At 41.1% G+C, this 18,463-nt stretch overlaps 1 protein-coding gene across 1 annotated transcript; it reads left to right on the top strand.

Moving 5' to 3' along the window:
- Positions 1–7,168: 7,168 nt before the first annotated feature.
- On the top strand, positions 7,169–11,531 carry LOC135539442 (4-galactosyl-N-acetylglucosaminide 3-alpha-L-fucosyltransferase 9-like). The gene is made up of 2 exons (XM_064965328.1): positions 7,169–7,461; positions 10,239–11,531. Exons 1-2 carry the CDS (start codon positions 7,398–7,400, stop codon positions 11,366–11,368), a joined length of 1,194 nt encoding a protein of 397 aa, XP_064821400.1. The 5' UTR covers positions 7,169–7,397; the 3' UTR covers positions 11,369–11,531.
- The last annotated feature ends 6,932 nt before the right edge of the window (positions 11,532–18,463 follow it).

An 18,463-nucleotide genomic window follows, 5' to 3' on the forward strand; every position in this document is an offset into this window, starting at 1 on the left:
GTGCCTTTGAACGGTGTATGTTAGTCATAGTTGCAGAAGCACCTGGGCATTGTTGCCAATTCCTCAGTAAGGAAAGAAGCTATTGGCTGTCCTATAAGTCACTAAATGACGTCATTGCCGAATTTGCATAATTTGCCATGTGCATGTAATTGTGATGGATGCTGTAGAGAGAGGAATAACGTCGTGGACGAGACAAAAAGTCAGTAAAAAACACCCTAAATATGTTTAGAACTACAAATGAACTTCTGTCGATTATTGGGACCGGCAAAAGAGACACACTCTGGCAGAGTTACTTAGTTTTTTATTTAGTCGTTTTCTTAATTTGGTTGGGTTTTTAACCTTATGGTCCACTTAGGAGCCTACAACAAATCACAGTAAAACACATTTTTAACCATAACTTGTTTTTCTTTTCTTTTTTTTTACATTTGTTTGTATACAATCTTTATGGACCAAAAAGAGACAATGTAAAAAAAGAAATGGAAATGTATAATTCAGGTTATTTATTAAAAATATGTTTTTATGTAAGCCAGGGCGGGATCAGCCAGCGGCGGCTTCCCGCATGTGCGACTCATTTGCAGTCTGGACGTGGAGGGGTGAACATCTCCTGTTCTGACTGCAAAGCTGGGAGGGACTGCTGCGTGAGGACTGGGCCACCTGTGAGTGCTTTGGGATGGGGCCCACGGCAACACTCGCTGAGAAGAGTAAGAACGATATGTGCTTTCACGTCAGTCTCCAATAACACCAGAAAAAGTCGCTAGATTTGTCGCTTGTCGCTTTTTAAACAATTTGTTGATAGAGGTGTCTGAATAGTTGCTAAATATAGCGACAAAGTCGCTAAACTGGCAACATTGCACCTGGGGGGTGATACTTTCACAAAAGTAGTGCACTGGGCCTTTAATAGTCCTGTATTAGCAGTCCGATATGTGCCAGTGTGGTTAAAAAAATCCCAAACTATGATGGTAGTAGATGCCAGGAGCACCAGTTTGAGTGTGTCAAGAACTGCAACGCTCCTGGGTTTTTCATGCTTAATAGTTTCCCAAGTGTATCAGCAATGGTCCACCACCCAAAGAACAACCAACTTGGCTCAACTGTGGGAAGCATTGGAGTCAACATGGGCCAGCATCCCTAAAACTTTGATCATTAATGCTTTCCTTTGCTTTTGGTAACATTAGCCATGTTTCCATCAAACCATTTTATTTTCCAGACATTTTGTATTTATTTTTATACAATTTTAGGCGCCTTATTTATATGCTTGTGACATGATGATCGGTGCTTGACTTGCAAATAAAGTAAAATAGAAATGTAACCAGGTAGGGTTTATTATCTACTAAGCACGGACTGACAGAGTGCGGTCCAGAGTGGACTTGATTTCAACATTCCCAAGATTTTTGGTCTGTACCAAATGTGACTAATGTCAGGAAACGATGCATATGTCACCTGTCACTCCTTGACAGGAGAGCCATTTGAACATAGTTTTTTTTTTTTTTTGGGGGGGGGGGGGGGGGGGGCAAATAATCTTTCATGTGCCTTATTAAACATTTGTATTTACAAATGGTCTACAATTGTTACATTATGAGCCTAGTTGGTTTAGCCACAGAAAATGTCAGGAATATTCCCACGAGCCATGATTGGCTGAGATAATGAACGGGCCAGACAACCCGAGAGTTGAGTTCGGATTGGTCTGCCATGTAGCACGCTTCTGTCTATAACATGAGCTGGTCAGTATGTATAGGTAATCCTTTCTAATGCAACGTTTTTAAAGATCTCACCTAGTAGAACTGCAAAAGTGTTATCTCCACTTTCTGGAGGACAGAGTTTTGAAATGATTGGAATGTCCCGTGGAATTAGAGTATGTGAGGTTCTGTGTTATACACTATAGCCCCTTACCATATCATATGTGATGGAATATTATTTGCAGTTGGCTTGTGTGGATGTATGTGTTATGCAACATAGCTGACTTGAGACATTGTTAACAGTTTCAGGGCCATGGGCCTTTCTCATGATGGAAAAATACAGAATAACATGAAGACAGGAACTGTGCAATGAGTTGGGGGGGGGGGCACATTCAGAATGTAGTGTTGCGAGAACAAACGGTATTTTGTTAGATAACAGGAGCCAGGTGCCTGATAACTGTATATTCTACACAACGACTGACCGCTGGAGCGCCCGGGGGCTGGTACCAGCTCGTGCGCCAACAATCAACGATAGGCTGGGTGAGTCTAAACCATGCCCAGTCTATACTCTGTGACAGGCCGGCTCGGAAGCAGGAGCTACCTCTGCCAGAGTATATTATATCTTTGTCAGGAACAAGTCAGTTCTCTGTTTGCCCTGCGAGGTGTGAATGAGAGCTCGTATATACGAAAATTGCATTTACCACTTATTGCTTAGCTAATAAAAAATATATAGTATACAATCGGTGACTCAATGTCATATTTATCCTGATACCAGATTCGAATTGACGCAACCCTAACAGGTATGATAGCTACGGAAATGGAGTAAATTCTGACGTTTGACTGAAAATATGCAGAGGGAGTCGAAGAGAACACACAAGGCTATTGTATAAAACACAAGTCTCAGGATTGCATCTGTGACAGAGGGAGAAGCGTCCATCTATGTATACGGGTAAAATAGACGAGCGAGCAACATTCATATATTAAAAGTTTCTAATTTTGTCAGCAAGTCATTTCAAGTTAAAGCTTACTGTTAGCTACAGTTGAAGTTGGAAGTTTACATACACTTAGGTTGGAGTCATTAAAACTTATTTTTCAACCACTTCACAAATTTCTTGTTAACAAACAATAGTTTTGGCAAGTCGTTTAGGACATCTACTTTGTGCATGACACAGATTTTTTCCAACAATTGTTTACAGACAGATTATTTCACTTATAATTCCAGTGTGTCAGAAGTTTACATACACTAAGTTAACTGTGCCTTTTAAACAGCTTGGAAAAATTCAAAGGATGAAAGGCCGCTCAGCAAGGAAGAAGCCACTGCTCCAAAACCGCCATTAAAAAAGCCAGACTACGGTTTGCAACTGAACATAGAGACAAAGATTGTAATTTTTGGAGAAATGTCTTCTGGTCTGATGAAACAAATAGAACTGTTTGGCCATAATGACCATTATGTTTGGATAAAAAAGGGGGATGCTTGCAACCCGAAGAACACCATCCCAACCGTGAAGCACAAGGGTGGCAGCATCATGTTGTGGGGATGCTTTACTACAGGAGGGACTGGTGCACTTCACAAAATAGATGGCATGATGAGGTAAGAAAAGTATAAATGTTTTCTAATGTAATCATAGAAAGTTTGCATGCTCAAGATAGCATGCGAATGTCACAGGTCTGTGGAGATCTTCACAATTGCTATAATAATCTGTGCAGAATCCCGAACAGCATTGCTCACTTGGACTATGTACTTTTAATATAATCTCAACTGCAATCCAGTTCATTTGGTTGTACTATTATATGGATTAAGGAAGCACAGTGATAAAATGTAAGTTTAATAAATACAAAATATCTGACATTGTATTCCCATTTGAACTTTTAAAGCACAATGGTTGAAAGTGCAGTGATAACACATTTTAGATGACAACTAAACCAAAAATCAGACCGTTTTTCCATTGGAATTTGGTTGTGCTTTTATATGGTTGAAAGCATAGTGAAACACATTGTTGAATTCCCAAACTTCTGGCTGTCTTATAGTGTGGGTGAATAAAGGTGAAACTCATTGATCAACGTCTCCACCAAATATTACCCACATTACCATGTTGAAATTACCTGGTGTGCCCAGTGGGCGAAGAGAATGAACTTCAAATCACTATATAGTGGCCCAATTAGCTTACACTCTTTCCTTAAACATATTCCCTTTTAATGTAGGAATTGTGATTTGAAGCAACATAATATCAGCACTTTTGAATATAACTTAAAGCAAATCTAATTTTTTTATTTGTTGAACGCATATGTGTGCGTTCAGCATATGTTGTATTGAGTCATCATAAAGTTTCATTGTTTGTCTCCATAGTTGGAATGTTAGAGTCACTGTCTGTATGGTTGTTTATCGTCTCTCACAAAACTAGACTATCTGCAAACTACAATTTAAAAACAAACAAAAAAACATTAAAATGCCCAAACAACAAATGAAAAGGGAGACCTAGACATAGTCATGGTCCAATTCCCTAGCATTCTGCACAATAGGTTTAGCATATTGCCAGGTTGATACCAAAGGAGGCTTGTGAGGGGAGGACGGCCCATAATAATGGCCAGAATGGAGCAAATAGAATGGCATCAAACACCGGGAAAGCATCCACTTATTCCGCTCCAGTCATTACCTAGAGCACGTTCTCCCGAATGAAGGTGTCAACAAACTCCTGTGGTTGATACATGACCAAGGAACTGGCAAGTTTAGTCTTAACTTGCACCTATACAACAAGCCTGTAAACAACAGCCTGAACAAGCCTATTTATCTAATGCTGTACTCTCTTCATATGGTCAACAACTTGGAATGTTATTTTAAATTTGTTATAGCTAGAGTGAGTTGTGTGGGGGAGATAAGGTGAGACTAGAGCTACAAAAGAGCCTTTTGCAATGCCCACCAAATCAAATTTATTTATATAGGCCTTCGTACATCAGCTGATATCTCAAAGTGCTGTACAGAAACCCAGCCTAAAACCCCAAACAGCAAGCAATGCAGGCGTAGAAGCACGGTGGCTAGGAAAAACTCCCTAGAAAGGCCAAAACCTAGGAAGAAACCTAGAGAGGAACCAGGCTGTGTGGGGTGGCCAGTCCTCTTCTGGATGTGCCGGGTGGAGATTATAACAGAACAGGGCCAAGATGTTCAAATGTTCATAAATGACCAGCATGGTCCAATAATAATAAGGCAGGAGCAGCAGCACGGCCAGGTGGACTGGGGACTGCAAGGAGTCATCATGTCAGGTAGTCCTGAGGCATGGTCCTAGGGCTCAGGTCCTCTGAGAGAGAAAAAGAAAGAGAATTAGAGAGAGCTCACTTAAATTCACACAGGACACCGAATGGGACAGGAGAAGTACTCCAGATATAACACTGACCCTCGCCCCCCAACACAAACTACTGCAGCATAAATACTGGAGGCTGAGACAGGAGGGGTCAGGAGACACTGTGGCCCCATCCGAGGACACCCCCGGACAGGGCCAAACAGGAAGGATATAACCCCACCCACTTTGCCAAAGCACAGCCCCCACACCACTAGAGGGATATCTTCAACCACCAACTTACCATCCTGAGACAAGGCTGAGTATAGCCCACAAAGATCTCCGACACGGCACAACCCAAGGGGGGGGGGCAGTAACCCAGATGGGAAGATCACATCAATGACTCAACCCACTCAAGTGACGCACCCCTCCCAGGGACGGTATGAAAGAGCCCCAGTAAGCCAGTGACTCAGCCCCTGTAATAGGGTTAGAGGCAGAGAATCCCAGTGGAAAGAGGGGAACCGGCCAGGCAGAGACAGCAAGGGCGGTTCGTTGCTCCAGAGCCTTTCCATTCACCTTCCCACTCCTGGGCCAGACTACACTCAATCATATGACCCACTGAAGAGATGAGTCTTCAGTAAAGACTTAAAGGTTGAGACCGAGTTTGCGTCTCTGACATGGGAAGGCAGACCGTTCCATAAAAATGGAGCTCTATAGGAAAAAGCCTTGCCTCCAGCTGTTTGCTTAGAAATTCTATGGACAATTAGGAGGCTTGCGTCTTGTGACCGTAGCGTACGTGTAGGTATGTACGGCAGGACCAAATCAGAGAGATAGGTAGGAGCAAGCCCATGTAATGCTTTGTAGGTTAGCAGTAAAACCTTGAAATCAGCCCTTGCCTTGACAGGAAGCCAGTGTAGGGAGGCTAGCACTGGAGTAATATGATACATTTCTTTGGTTCTAGTCAGGATTCTAGCAGCCGTATTTAGCACTAACTGAAGTTTATTTAGTACTTTATCCAGGTAGCTGGAAAGTAGAGCATAGCAGTAGTCTAACCTGGAAGTGAAAAAGCATGGATTAATTGTTCTGCATTTTTGGACAGAAAGTTTGATTTTTGCAATGTTACGTAGATGGAAAAAAGCTGCCCTTGAAATGGTCTTGATATGTTCTTCAAAAGAGAGATCAGGGTCCAGAGTAACGCCGAGGTCCTTCGCCGTTTTATTTGGGACTACTGTACAACCATTAAGATTAATTGACAGATTCAACAGAAGATCTCTTTGTTTCTTGGGACCTAGAACAAGCATCTCTGTTTTGTCCGAGTTTAAAAGTAGAAAGTTTGAGCCATCCACTTTCTTATGTCTGAAACACATGCTTCTCGCGAGGGCAATAACCAGCTGTATACTCCCACACAACTCTCAGCGCTATATCATAGAAATCAATAGCTATTTCCATGGTAAAATGTTATGGGGTGCATTTGTTCCATTGGTTTTGTTGGTAAACAATTCTGATAGGCCTACATTATGCCCAAATAGCCACAGTAGCCTGCTTGGCCACTGACTAAAACTGTAACTGAAGCAGGTACAGCCAGTGTTCACGGTAAACGTGTGCCAGAAGTGCACAGAATGCTTAAAATGTTCAAGTTTCCACTCGCAATACATTTCTGTCATTGCTACATTTCTTATGACTATCACCTTGTCAGACTAGTCCACTTTGCCACATCTGGTGTCCTAAATGGTTTCAGAATGTTGTACTTTGACCTTTCAGGTGCGCTTTAGCCTCACACCTGACATGCTTTGTTCTCATCTTTGGCACAGCGAGATAGACACATGGAGGAGGTACCTCAAGGCCACACCACACCTCCTGGCAATCTAGGAAGAGTTTATTCAACCTGTTTATTCAACCTTTAGCATGTTATTATAATGATGTCCACAACCTTTTAAGTGGTACTTTGGTTGAGCCAGTAGCTCTGTTGATTTTAATACTTGACGAGGTGCAACTGACCACCTTGGATTAATTTTACTATGGTTTTTGCATTTGTTTAATCATTTCCAGTTATGTTTGCCCTGTATTTTTTTGTTTTATATTTACTCTGTATTTGCCTCCAGGTGGCGCCAATGACCACAGGTTCTGACGTCACTGTTTTATCTGTGGCTGAAAAGTAACATTTACCTTGCCCGTGCTCCCCACGCCCCACCCATTTTCCCTTGACGAGAATGGGCGAGTTCATTTTCCACCGCCAGTGTTTGTACATTTTAGACCATTCGATTGAAACATTCACCCATGGAAACGCAAAACAAACCCGCCCAATGCTTTCTGTTCTTGCTGTTCGGGTGGCCAGAAGGGTTATTTCTTCCCCCTTCGATATAGTTTGAGAATGAATTAAACCAAATGATCACTGTTTCCTATAACTGTATTGAACTGATGATAAATAGAGAAGATCGACAGCACAATTCTCATGGAGTGTAGGAATGACACCAGCAGCCGTTCTGAATACAGCACGAGTTCAAACCTCTTGACCGGTGAGACTCTCTTTCCTTTTCAAAATATTTTAGGACTACGATTACGACTAATTCTATAACCCAGGCTTTATAATTTAGTGCCTCGTTGAGTGCAGTTTTGAATGCTAAAATAATAATTAAGATGAATGTCAATTGTCTTACATGATTCACTTTTATAAATGGGCTTTTCTATATTGGCTATACTAATTGCTAATAAAATAAAGATATTTAGTTAAGGCATTTAGATGTCTTCTTAAAATGTAGATGTTTTACTGTGACGGCACAATACGTTTCAATGACTGTTAAGAACCTGTAAAAATGCTGGAATACCAATACACTAAAATAAACTCCACATGAAAGGTGTATGGCAGGTAAACTACTGCCAGATGACAAGGTTGAAGCAGTTCATTTTCTTCTCTTTAAGATAGAAGAGACCAACCATCAGGAATAATCCAACCATCAGGGTAGCCTAGTGGTTAGAGCTTTGGACTAGTAACCGAAAGGTTGCAAGTTTGAATCCCCGAGCTGACAAGGTACTGTCGTTCTGCCCCTGAACAGGCAGTTAAACCACTGTTCCTAGGCCGTCATTGAGAATAAGAACAAATTCTCCTAGTAAAATAAAAATAAAAAAAAATCACCAGATGACATTGACAAAAAGCAGAGAAGCAAGTCTGTCAAGCAAAGGGTTGGATCACTTATCAGCTCTCCTAACATTTTCAAATAAAAATGTACAGTTGAAGTCGGAAGTTTACATACTTTTAGGTTGGAGTCATTAAAATTAATTTTTCAACCACTCCACAAATTTCTTGTTAACAAACTATAGTTTTGGCAAGTCTGTTAGGACACCTACTTTGTGCATGACAAGTAATTTTTCCAACAATTGCTTACAGGCAGATTATTTCACTATCACAATTTCAGTGGGTCAGAAGTTTACATACACTAAGTTGACTGTCTTTAAACAGCTTGGAAAAATCCAGAAAATTATTTCATGGCTTTAGAAGCTTCTGATAATTTCAGTCAATTGGAGGTGAACCTGTGGCTGTATTTCAAGGCCTACCTTCAAACTCAGTGCCTCTTTTTGATTGACATCATGGGGAAAATTTAAATAAATCAGCCAAGACCTCAGAAAAGACAATTGTAGACCTCCACAAGTCTGGTTCAGCCTTGGGAGCAATTTCCAAACACCTGAAGGTACCACATTCATCTGTACAAACAATAGTACGCAAGTATAAACACCATGGGACCACGCAGTCGTCATATCGCTCAGGAAGGAGACGCGTTCTGTCTCCTAGACATTAATGTACTTTGGTGCAAATCAATCCCAGAACAACAGCAAAGGACCTTGTGAAGATGCTGGCGGGTACAAAAGTATTTATATCCACAGTAAAACATTTCGGGTAGCCTTCCACAAGCTTCCCACAATAAGTTGGGTGAATTTTGGCCCATTCCTCCTGACAGAGCTGGTGTAACTGAGTCAGGTTTGTAGGCCTCCTTTCTCGCACACGCTTTTCCAGATCTGCCCACAAATTTTCTATGGGATTGAGGTCAGGGTTTTGTGATGGCCACTCCAATACATTTACCTTGACTTTGTTGTCCTTAAGCCATTTTGCCACAACTTTGGAAGTATGCTTGGGGTCATTGTCCATTTGGAAGACCCATTTGCAACCAAGCTTTAACTTCCTGACTGATGTCTTAATGTTGCTTTAATATATCCACATAATTTTCCTCCTCATGATGCCATCTATTTTGTGAAGTGCACCAGTCCCTCCTGCAGCAAAGCACCCCCACAACATGATGCTGCATTCCCCATGCTTCACAGTTGGGATGGTATTCTTCGGCTTGCAAGCCTCCCCTTGTTCCTCCAAACATAGCAATGGTCATTATGGCCAAACAGTTCTATTTGTTTCATCAGACTAGAAGACATTTCTCCAAAAAGTACAATCTTTGTCTCCATGTGCAGTTGCAAACTGTAGTCTGGCTTTTTTATGGTGTTCTTGGAGCAGCGGCTTCTTCCTTGCTGAGTGGCCTTTCAGGTTATGTCGATATAGGACTCGTTTTACTGTGGATACAGATACTCTTGTACCGGTTTCCTCCTGCATCTTCACACGGTCCTTTGCTGTTGTTCTGTGATTGATTTGCACTTTTCGTACCCAAAGTACGTTCATCTCTAGGAGACAGAACATGTCAGGTCGTCCTTGAAATACATCCACAGGTAAACCTCCAATTGACACAAATTTCAACTAGCCTTTCTGGAGCTTCTAAAACCCTGACATTTTCTGGAATTTTCCAAGCTGTTTAAATGCACAGTCAACTTAGTGTATGTAAACTTCTGACCCACTGGAATTGTGATACAGTGAAATAATCTGTAAACAATTGTTGGAAAAATGACTTGTCGTGCACAAAGTAGATGTCCTAATCGACTTGCTAAAACTATAGTTTATTAACAAGAAATTTGTGGAGTGTTTGAAAAACGATAAGTTTTAATGACCTAAATGTATGTGAACTTCTGACTTCAACTGTAGTTGCAACAGGAACTGCAGATAGCAAATGTTAATGATTAACTAATTCATAAATGGATTCCTGATGTGGCAAGGTATGTACTGAAAGAGTGAGACGTCTTCTATTTCTAATAGGAAACATGCACATCTGATTCGTGGACTGAAACACTTTCAGCCTTAATTGCTCTTTGTTTACATGAAAATTGTTTTTACGGGTACAGGATGAGAGCAAACTACTATGACTTTCTCCCATTGTTACAATCATTCAAGTTCCTAATGATAGATGTTCTCTCTTTACAGGAGCAAAAATGCTGTCTAGCATTTACCTAACTGGAGTTCTACGTGTCATTCTGGTATCGATGATTAGTTTAGGAGGATTTGTGGTGCTGTTTTTAATGCATTACAGCTCAGCACCATCTCTGTTCTGCCCTCCCCTGCCTGCTTTCCCACCGCAGTACTCAGAGAGACCCCAAGGCGAGCACAACAGCTCCTTGGCTAAGACCCTACCAGACAAGCCCATTATGCTGTTGTGGTTCTGGCCTGAACACTACAGGTTTGACTTAAGCGATTGCGCCACTTTCTTCAACATTGATAGCTGTCTCCTGACTGATGACAGGTCAATATACAACAAGACAGACGGGGTGCTCATCTTTCACAAATCCATCAAGCAAGATTTATCCAACTTGCCTCGATCACCCAGGCCACCATTCCAGAAGTGGATCTGGTTCCATGTTGAATCCCCTACAAACACAAACAGGCTATCTGGTCTAGAGAACCTTTTCAATTTGACCTTGAGTTACAGGCAGGACGCAGACATCCCTATTCGTTGGCGTTTGACCGCAAGAAAAGGCCAGGGGGAGGATTTTGTGCTGCCCAAAAAAGATAAATTAGTTTGCTGGATTGTGAGTAACAATAACCCTGTCACTGGATCAGGCCAAAGGTATAACTATTACAGAGAACTTGTCAAACACGTTAAGGTGGAAGTCTTTGGCAAGGCCTTTGGCCGTTTCTTGAACTATGAGGACTACTACGATACCATCTCCAGCTGTAAGTTTTACCTTTCCTTTGAGAACTCAGTTCACAGAGACTACATCACTGAGAAGCTAAACGGACCACTTGCAGCAGGAACTGTACCAGTAGTATTGGGCCCACCTAGACAAAACTATGAGGACTTTGTCCCAGGAGATTCCTTCATCCATGTTAATGACTTTCCAGATGTGAAAGCCCTGGCAGAATTCCTCCTGAAGTTAGACAAGGATGACGAGGCATATCTGCACTACTTTCAGTGGCGTGAACACTTTTCTGCTCAACACCATCTAATTCAACAGTATCAAGAGTTCACCCATGCTATTTGTTATGCCTGTGACCATGTGGGAACACATAAGGAGTACAGAGTTGTTCACAATCTTTACAAATGGTATTTTGGTTAATAAGGAACTTACAATGATCTCTACAAATATTGGTGTTTTGAGCCCCACATTTTCAGCACCCCCAAAAAATATGGGCTTGCCTGTTTTTTTTGGCCATTAATACGTGTCACATGTCAGTTTGCAAACAATGTCAAAAATATATTGACTTAATAAAGCTGCATAAAAACAAGGTCTCATTTGTTTTCTTGAGTAAGGCAGCTCCAAAATGCAGGTGTTTCATCCTAGCTCAGTGCTTTCTGTGGGGGTGGGGCAAGCCAGCAGAAAATAGGAGCGTTGCACCGTGATTGACTCAGTGTTCTGTCACTCATGGGGACACTAAGTCACCGTGAAGTCTAAGTCCTTAGTAAGGATAGGCATAGAAAATTCTAGCCCTTTGTGTCCTGCTATATATAGTTACATTAGAAATGCCCTTCCAAGAAGGCTGAAGGTCATTGGCCACAGATAAAATTACATTAAATTATGTGAGCACAGCTGAAAACTGTTGTTCTGACGAAAGAAGTAATAAAACTGGTCTTTAGACTAGTTGAGTATCTGGAGCATCAGTATTTGTGGGTTCAATTACAGGCTCAAATGGCCAGAAACAAAACTTTCTTAAGCGCATCAGTCTATTCTTGTTCTGAGAAATTAAGGCTATTCCATGTGAGAAATTGTCAAAAAAACTGAAGATCTCGTACAACCCTGTGTACTACTCCCTTCACAGAATAGCGCAAACTGACTAACCAGAATAGAAAGAGGAGTGGGAGGCCCCGGTGCACAACTGAGCAAGAGGACAAGTACATTAGTGTCTAGTTTGAGAAACAGATGAATAAGTCCTCAACTGGCAGCTTCATTAAATAGTACCCACAAAACACCAGTCTCATCGTCAACAGTGAGGAGGAGACTCCAGGATGCTGGCCTTCTAGGCAAATAGCCTTGGACACCACACACACATCACACAATTTCTGGGATCTTTTACTTCAGCCCATAAAACATGAGCATTTATATTTTTGTTCATTGTGTGTGTGTGTGTGTGTATGTATACACACACATATTAGTACCCACAAAGTATTCACACTCCTTGCCTTTTTCCACATTTTGTTGTGTTACAGCCTGAATTTAAAATGGATTAAATTGAGATAGTGTTACTGGCTTACACACAATAGCCCATAATGTCAAAGTGAAATTGTGTTTTTAGAAATGTTTACTAATTAATATTAAAGCTGAAATGTCTTGAGTCAATAAGTATTCAACCCTGCTGTTATGGCAAGCCTAAATACAGTGCCTTCTGAAAGTATTCATACCCCTTGACTTATTCCACATTGTTGTTTTACAGCATAAATTCAAAAGGGATTACTTGTTTTTTGTCACCCATTTACACACAATACCCCATAATGACAAAGTTAACATGTTTAGACATTTTTGCAAATGTATTTAAAATTAAATACAGATCTCATTTGTATACTGTAAGTATTTACACCCCTTTCCTATGACGCTCAAAATTGAGCTCAGATGTATCCAATTTCCTTTGATGATCCTTGATGTCACTGCAACTTGGAGTCCACCTGTGGCCAATTCAATTGTTTGGACATGATTTAGAAAGAAACCCACCTGTCTATATAAGACCTCACAGTTGACAGTGCATGTCAGAGCAGAAACTATACCATGATTCTCCAAGGAACTGTTGTCGAGATATACACTTTATTAAAATTCTATCTGGGGAAGTGTATAAAAACATTTCTAGAGTGTTGAAAGTTTCCAAATGCACAGTGTTCTCCATCATTAGGAAATAAAAAAAATATAGAACTAACCAGGCTCAGCCTAGAGTTTGCCGTCCAATCAAACTGAGCAACCGGGCAAGAAAGACATTGGTCTGGGAGGGGACCAAGAACCACTGAGAGAACTACACATTTCCTTGGCTGAGATGGGAGAACCTGCCAGAAGGACAACAGTCTCTACAACACTTTACCAATCTGGGCTTTATGGGAGATATGTTTTCACAAGATGGATGCCACTGCTGTGAAAAAGGCACATGACCGCACGCTTGGAGTTTGCAAAAAGGCATGAAAAGATTCTGTGGTCTGATGAGACAAACATTTTACTGTTTGGCCTGAATGTAAAGCACTACTGTATGTCTGGGGAAAACCAAGCACAGCTCATCACCTGTCTAACACCACCCCTACCGTGAAGCATGGTGGTGGCAGCATCATGTTGTGGGGATGCTTTTCAGCAGCAGGGACGGGAGACTGATAAGGATAGAGGGAACAATGAATGGAGCCAAATACAGGCAAATCCTTGATGAGAACCTGCTTCAGAGTGCAAACGACCTTAGACTGCAGTGAAGATTTACGTTTCAACAGGACAATGACCCCAAGCAACGCTGGAATGGCTTCAGAACAAGAATGTCCTTGAGTGACTCAGCAAAAGCCCATACTTGAATCCCATTGAAAATCTGTAGAAAGATTTGAAGATTGTGGTTCACCGCCTCTCCCCATCTAACTTTTGAGAGCTTGAAAAAAGAAAAACAATCCCCAACTCCCGATGTGCCAAACTGATAGACGTATCCAAGGTGCTTCTACATCTACAAAGTATTGACTCAGGGGTGTGTAAATTAGGTATGTTTGTACTTAATTTTCAATAAATTTGCTAAAATGTATAAAAATATGTTTTCACTTGTCATTATGGGGTATTGTGTGTTGATGGGTGAGAAAATATAGTTAATCAATTTTGAATTCAGGCTGTAACACAAAATGTGGAATTAAGTCAAAGGGTATGAATACTTTCTGAAGGCACTAAGTTCAGGAGTAACAATTTGCTTAACAAGTCACATAATAAGTTGCATGGACTCACTGTGTGCAATAGAGTTTAACATTATTTTGTAATGACTACCTCCTCTCTGTACCCCACACATACAAATAATTGTAAGGTCCCTCAGTTGAGCAGTACATTTCAAACAGATTCAACCACAAAAAACAGGGAGGTTTTTGCATTGCAAAAAAGGGTCAGAAGGGGTCAAAAATAATTAAAAGCAGACATTGAATATCCCTTTGAGCGTGGTTATTAATTACACTTTGGATGATGTATCAATACACCCAGTAACTTCAAAGAAATACAGTTGAAGTCAGAAGTTTACATACACCTTAGCCAAATACATTTAAACTCAGTTTTTCACAATTCCTGACATTTAATCCTAGTCAAAATTCCCTGTTTTAGGTCAATTAGGATCACAACTATTTTAAGAATGTGAAATGTCAGAATAATAGTAGAGAGAATGACATATTCCAGGTTTTATTTCTTTCATCACATTCCCAGTGGATCAGAAGTTTACATACACTCAATTAGTATTTGGTAGCATTGACTTTAAATTGTTTAACTTGGGTCAAACGTTTCGGGTAGCCTCCCACAAGCTTCCAACAATACATTGGGTGAATTTTGGCCCATTCCTCCTGACAGAGCTGGTGTAACTGAGTCAGGTTTGTAGGCCTCCTTGCTCGCATACACTTTTTCATTTCTGCCCACAAATTTTCTATAGGATTGTGGTCAGTACATTGTGATGGCCACTCCAATAACTTGACTTTGATGTCCTTAAGCAATTTTGCCACAACTTTGGAAGTATGCTTGGGGTCATTGTCCATTTGGAAGACCCATTTGCAACCGAGCTTCAACTTCCTGACTGATGTCTTGAGATGTTGCTTCAATATATCCACATAATTTCCCTTCCTCACAAAGCCATCTATTTTGTGAAGCACCCCCACAACATGATGCTGTCACCCCCATGTGCTTCACAGTTGGGATGGTGTTCTTTGGGTTGCAAGCCTCCCCCTTTTTCCACCAAATATAACGATGGTCATTATGGCCAAACAGTTCTATTTTTGTTCCATCAGACCAGTGGACATTTCTTCAAAAAGTACGATCTTTGCCCCCAAACCGTAGTCTGGCTTTTTATTATTATTATTTTTTACCCCCTTTTGTAGTATCCAATTGGTAGTAGTTACTGTCTTGTCTAATCTCTGCAACTCCTGTACGGACTCGGGAGAGGCGAAGGTCGAGAGCCATGCGTCCTCCGTAACACAACCCACTATGCCGCACTGCTTCTTGACACAATGCACATCCAACCTGGAAGCCAGCCGCACCAATGTGTCGGAGGAAACACCGTAGACCTAGCAACCTGGTCAGCGTGCACTGCGCCCGGCCCGCCACAGGAGTCGCTAGTGCGCGATGAGACAAGACATATCCCTGCCGGCCAAACCCTCCCTAACCCGGAAGATCCTGGGCCAATTGTGCACCGCAGAATCTCTGGTGGCACAGCTAGCACTGCATCCTTTAGACCACTGCCCCAGTCTGGCTTGTTTTATGGCGGTTTTGGAGCAGTGGCTTCTTCCTTGCTGAGCGATCTTTCAGGTTATGTCAATATAGGACTCGTTTTGCTGTGGGTATAGATACTTTTGTACCCGTTTCCTCCAGCATCTTCACAAGGTCCTTTGCTGTTGCTCTGGGATTGATTTGCACTTTTCGACACCAAAGTACGTTCATCTCTAGGAGACAGAACGCACTTCCGTCCTGAGCGGTATGACAGCTGTGTGGTCTCACTGTATTTTTTGTACAGATGAACATGGTACCTGCAGGCATTTGGAAATTCCTCCCAAGGATGAAACAGATTATTTTTCTGAGGTCTTGGCTTATTTCTTTTGATTTTCCCACGATGTCAAGCAAAGAGGCACTGAGTTTGTAGGTCGGCCTTGAAATACATCCACAGGTACAGGCTAATTGACAACATTTGAGTCAATAGGAGGTATCAGAAGCTTCTAAAGCCATGACATCATTTTCTGGAATTTTCCAGTCTGTTTAAAGGCACAGGGTTGTGTATGTAAACTTCTGACCCACTGGAATTGTGAGTGAAATAAACTGTCTGTAATCAGTTGTTGGAAAAATTGTGTCATGCACAAAATAGATGTCCTTACCGACTTGCCAGAACTATAGTTTGTTAACAAGAAATTTGTGGAGTAGTTTAAAAACGAGTTTTAATGACTCCAAGCTAAGTATATGTAAACTTCCGACTTCAACTGTAGGTATCCTTCCTACCTCAGTTGCCGGAGAGAAAGGTAACCGCTCAGGGATTTCACCATTAGGCCAATTCAAATTTTAATGGCTGTGATAGTAGAAAACAGGATGGATTCCACAGTGTCTCTATATATTTGCATTTACAGCCATGTTACATAGAAGGGTACTGTGCAAATACAGTATTACACAGTACCAACTATTATCATTTTATGATCTAAAACTATAGTGTTAAGGTGAGCCGTTTAGGGACAATTTGAGGTGCTTGAAAATCTGAAGCACAGAAAAATGTCAATGTGTAATCATACAAACTGCAAATACGTATAACAGTTGTCTTGTAACTCCACTGAACAAAAATATAAACATGTAAAAGTGTTGTTCCCATGTTTTATGCGTTGAAATGAAAGATCCCAGAAAGCTTGTTTCTCTCAAATGTTGTGCACAAATGTGTTTACATCACTGTTAGTGAGCATGTCTCCTTTGCCAAGATATTCTATCCACCTGACAAGTGTGCCATATCAAAAAGTTGATTAAACAGCATGATCATTACACAAGTGCACCTTGTGCGGGGAACAATAAAAAGGCCACTCTAAAATGTCACCCAACACAATCCCACAGATGTCTCAAGTTTTGTGCGAGCTTGCAATTGGCATGCTGACTGCAGGAATGTCCACCAGAGCTGTTTTCAGGGTATTGAATGATAATTTCTCTATCATAAGCCACTTCCAATGTCATTTTAGAGAATTTGGCTGTACTTCCAACTGTCCTCACCTGCAGACCATGGGTATGGCGTCGTGTGGGTGAGCGGTTTGCTGTCAACGTTGCGAACAGAGTGCCCCATGGTGGCTGTGGGTTTATGGTATTGGCAGGCATAAGCTATGGACAACAAACACAATTGCATTTTATTGATGGCAATTTGAATGCAGAGATACTGTGACGAAATCCTTAGGCCCATTGCCATTCGTCTGCTGCCATCACCTCATGTTTCAGCATGACAATGCATGGCCCCATGTCGCAAGGATCTGTACTCAATTCCTGGAAGCTGAATATGTCACAGTTCTTCCATGGCCTGCATACTCACCAGACGTGTCACCCATTGAACATGTTTGGGATGCTCTGGATCGACAGCGTGTTCCAGTTCCCGCCAAGATCCAGCAACTTCACACAGCCATTGAAGAGGAGTATAATAATTTATGTAATAAATGTATCACTAGGCACTTTAAACAATGCCACTTTATATAATGTTTACATACCCTACATTACTCATCTCATACGTATATACTGTACAATATACCATCTACTGCATCTTGCCTATGTCGTTCGGCCATCACTCATTCCTATATTTATTTTTATGTACAGTCTTATTCATTCCTTTACACTTGTGTGTACAAGGTAGTTGTGAAATTGTTAGGTTAGATTACTTAGATATTACTGCATGGTCAGAACTAGCACAAGCATTTCGCTACACTCGCATTAACATCTGCTAACCATGTGTATGTGTCAAATAAAATTTGATAACATTCCATAAGCCACAATTAACAGCCTGATCAACTATGAGAATGAGGTGTCGCGCTGCGAGACAAATTGTGGTCACACCAGATACGGACTGGTTTTCTGATCCACACCCCTACCTTTATTTGTTGTTATCTGTGACCAACATTTGTATTCCCAGTCATGTGAAATCCATTGATTAGGGCCTAATACATTTATTATAATTAACAGACTTCCTTATATGAACTGTAACAGTAAAATCTTTTAAATTTCTGCGTTCATATTTTTGTTCAGTATAAAGTAACTATGTGTACATACACTGTCCCTGTTTATTTAGTCTCGCAATAACATACTGTTACATACATACGCTGTATTTTCATTCTGACGAAATGGGCATTCGTCTTCCGGAGTCGAGGCTATGTAACTACTATGTATACACAGTGCACTGTATATATAGGTATAGGGGCACATCGAAAAGTGGGAGAACATGTTCTGTTTTCTAAACAGGTCTATTAGTTAAACATTCCATGCAAACTCAAATGTATCAATTAAGTATTGGCAAAAAAAAAC

The sequence above is a fragment of the Oncorhynchus masou genome, chromosome 5 (genome assembly GCF_036934945.1).
Source record: "Oncorhynchus masou masou isolate Uvic2021 chromosome 5, UVic_Omas_1.1, whole genome shotgun sequence".
Classification (NCBI taxonomy): domain Eukaryota; kingdom Metazoa; phylum Chordata; class Actinopteri; order Salmoniformes; family Salmonidae; genus Oncorhynchus; species Oncorhynchus masou.

Bases quoted from the DNA above. Each gene is read 5' to 3' on its own strand.
- LOC135539442 (XM_064965328.1), top strand. From the start codon at position 7,398: ATGGAGTGTAGGAATGACACCAGCAGCCGTTCTGAATACAGCACGAGT. The intron at 7,462-10,238 runs GTGAGACTCTCT...CTCTCTTTACAG, and splicing joins GAGTTCAAACCTCTTGACCG to GAGCAAAAATGCTGTCTAGC.